Genomic DNA, 957 nt, shown 5'->3' on the forward strand with positions numbered 1-957 from the left:
TCTCTCTCTCTGTAACACACTGAGCTGACCGGTCCCAGTCTCTCTCTCTGTAACACACTGAGCTGACCGGTCCCAGTCTCTCTCTCTGTAACACACTGAGCTGACCGGACCCAGTCTCTCTCTCTGTAACACACTGAGCTGACCGGACCCAGTCTCTCTCTCTGTAACACACTGAGCTGACTGGTCCCAGTCTCTGTAACACACTGAGCTGGTCGGTCCCAATGCATTGATGTTAAAGGTAAAACTGTAACTTGCTTTTACTCTGTTTGGCCTGTACGAGGAACTGCCGCAGTCTGTCTGATGGAATTGCGAACGAGATTCCAGCTGTCACCTTCATGGTGTTAATTCCAATCACCTCACCGTCCTGTTAACAGAGGAGACAGTGTGGTCACCATCTGACAGACATTGTGTTGGACAGTCTCTCCAAGAGCACCCTCTCCTTCTGGTCCTGCCCCTCCCCACCCCCAACCAACTCTGGTGCTGTTGCACACCCCCATCCACCCTATACCTCTGCCACTTCCGCTGGCACCAACCCACACTCTTGCCCTGCCCTACATTCGGCCCACTCCCCCCACTGATGAGGGTGAAAGGAGAATGAAGGACAAGGCGATAACTCACCAAGTTGACCAGTGGGCCTCCAGAGTTTCCGAACTGGAAGAGAATGAGAAAGAGGATTGAGTGACAGGAAGAGGTGGAGAAACAGTGTCCCGCTTGCCAATGCCTGGACCATCCTCAGCGACTCACAGCGCTGCACAGAAACACATTCTCAGTGCAACGGCCCTCACTCTGGGCCAGCTCTGCCCACAGGGGCCTAGCTCCACACGAGCCTGCTTTCCCAGCCCCTGGGAGCTGGGGAACATGCAGGAAGAGCTCAGGGAATAGGCCTCAGTAATCACCCCAAGGCCCTTACCCACCCAACCCTCAGTAATCACCCCGAGGCCCTTAATCCCACCCCCC

At 55.2% G+C, this 957-nt stretch overlaps 1 protein-coding gene across 4 annotated transcripts in view; it reads right to left on the minus strand.

The window, feature by feature from the left end:
• The window catches only part of LOC125483420 (serine protease HTRA2, mitochondrial-like), a 7,382-nt gene that overhangs the window by 2,525 nt on the left and 3,900 nt on the right, over positions 1 to 957 (minus strand). Inside the window, exons 2-3 of one of the 4 annotated variants that reach the window (XM_048598517.1) lie at positions 619 to 651; positions 256 to 364 (exon numbers count right to left, since the gene is read on the minus strand). In XM_048598517.1, the coding sequence (XP_048454474.1) occupies positions 256 to 364; positions 619 to 651 (142 nt within the window). The remainder of the gene's footprint in view (positions 1 to 255; positions 365 to 618; positions 652 to 957) is intronic. The other 3 variants (XM_048598518.1, XM_048598525.1, XM_048598519.1) reach the window with 3 other exon arrangements.

This window comes from Rhincodon typus, chromosome 1 (assembly GCF_021869965.1).
Source record: "Rhincodon typus isolate 14 chromosome 1, sRhiTyp1.1, whole genome shotgun sequence".
In the NCBI taxonomy this organism is placed as follows: domain Eukaryota; kingdom Metazoa; phylum Chordata; class Chondrichthyes; order Orectolobiformes; family Rhincodontidae; genus Rhincodon; species Rhincodon typus.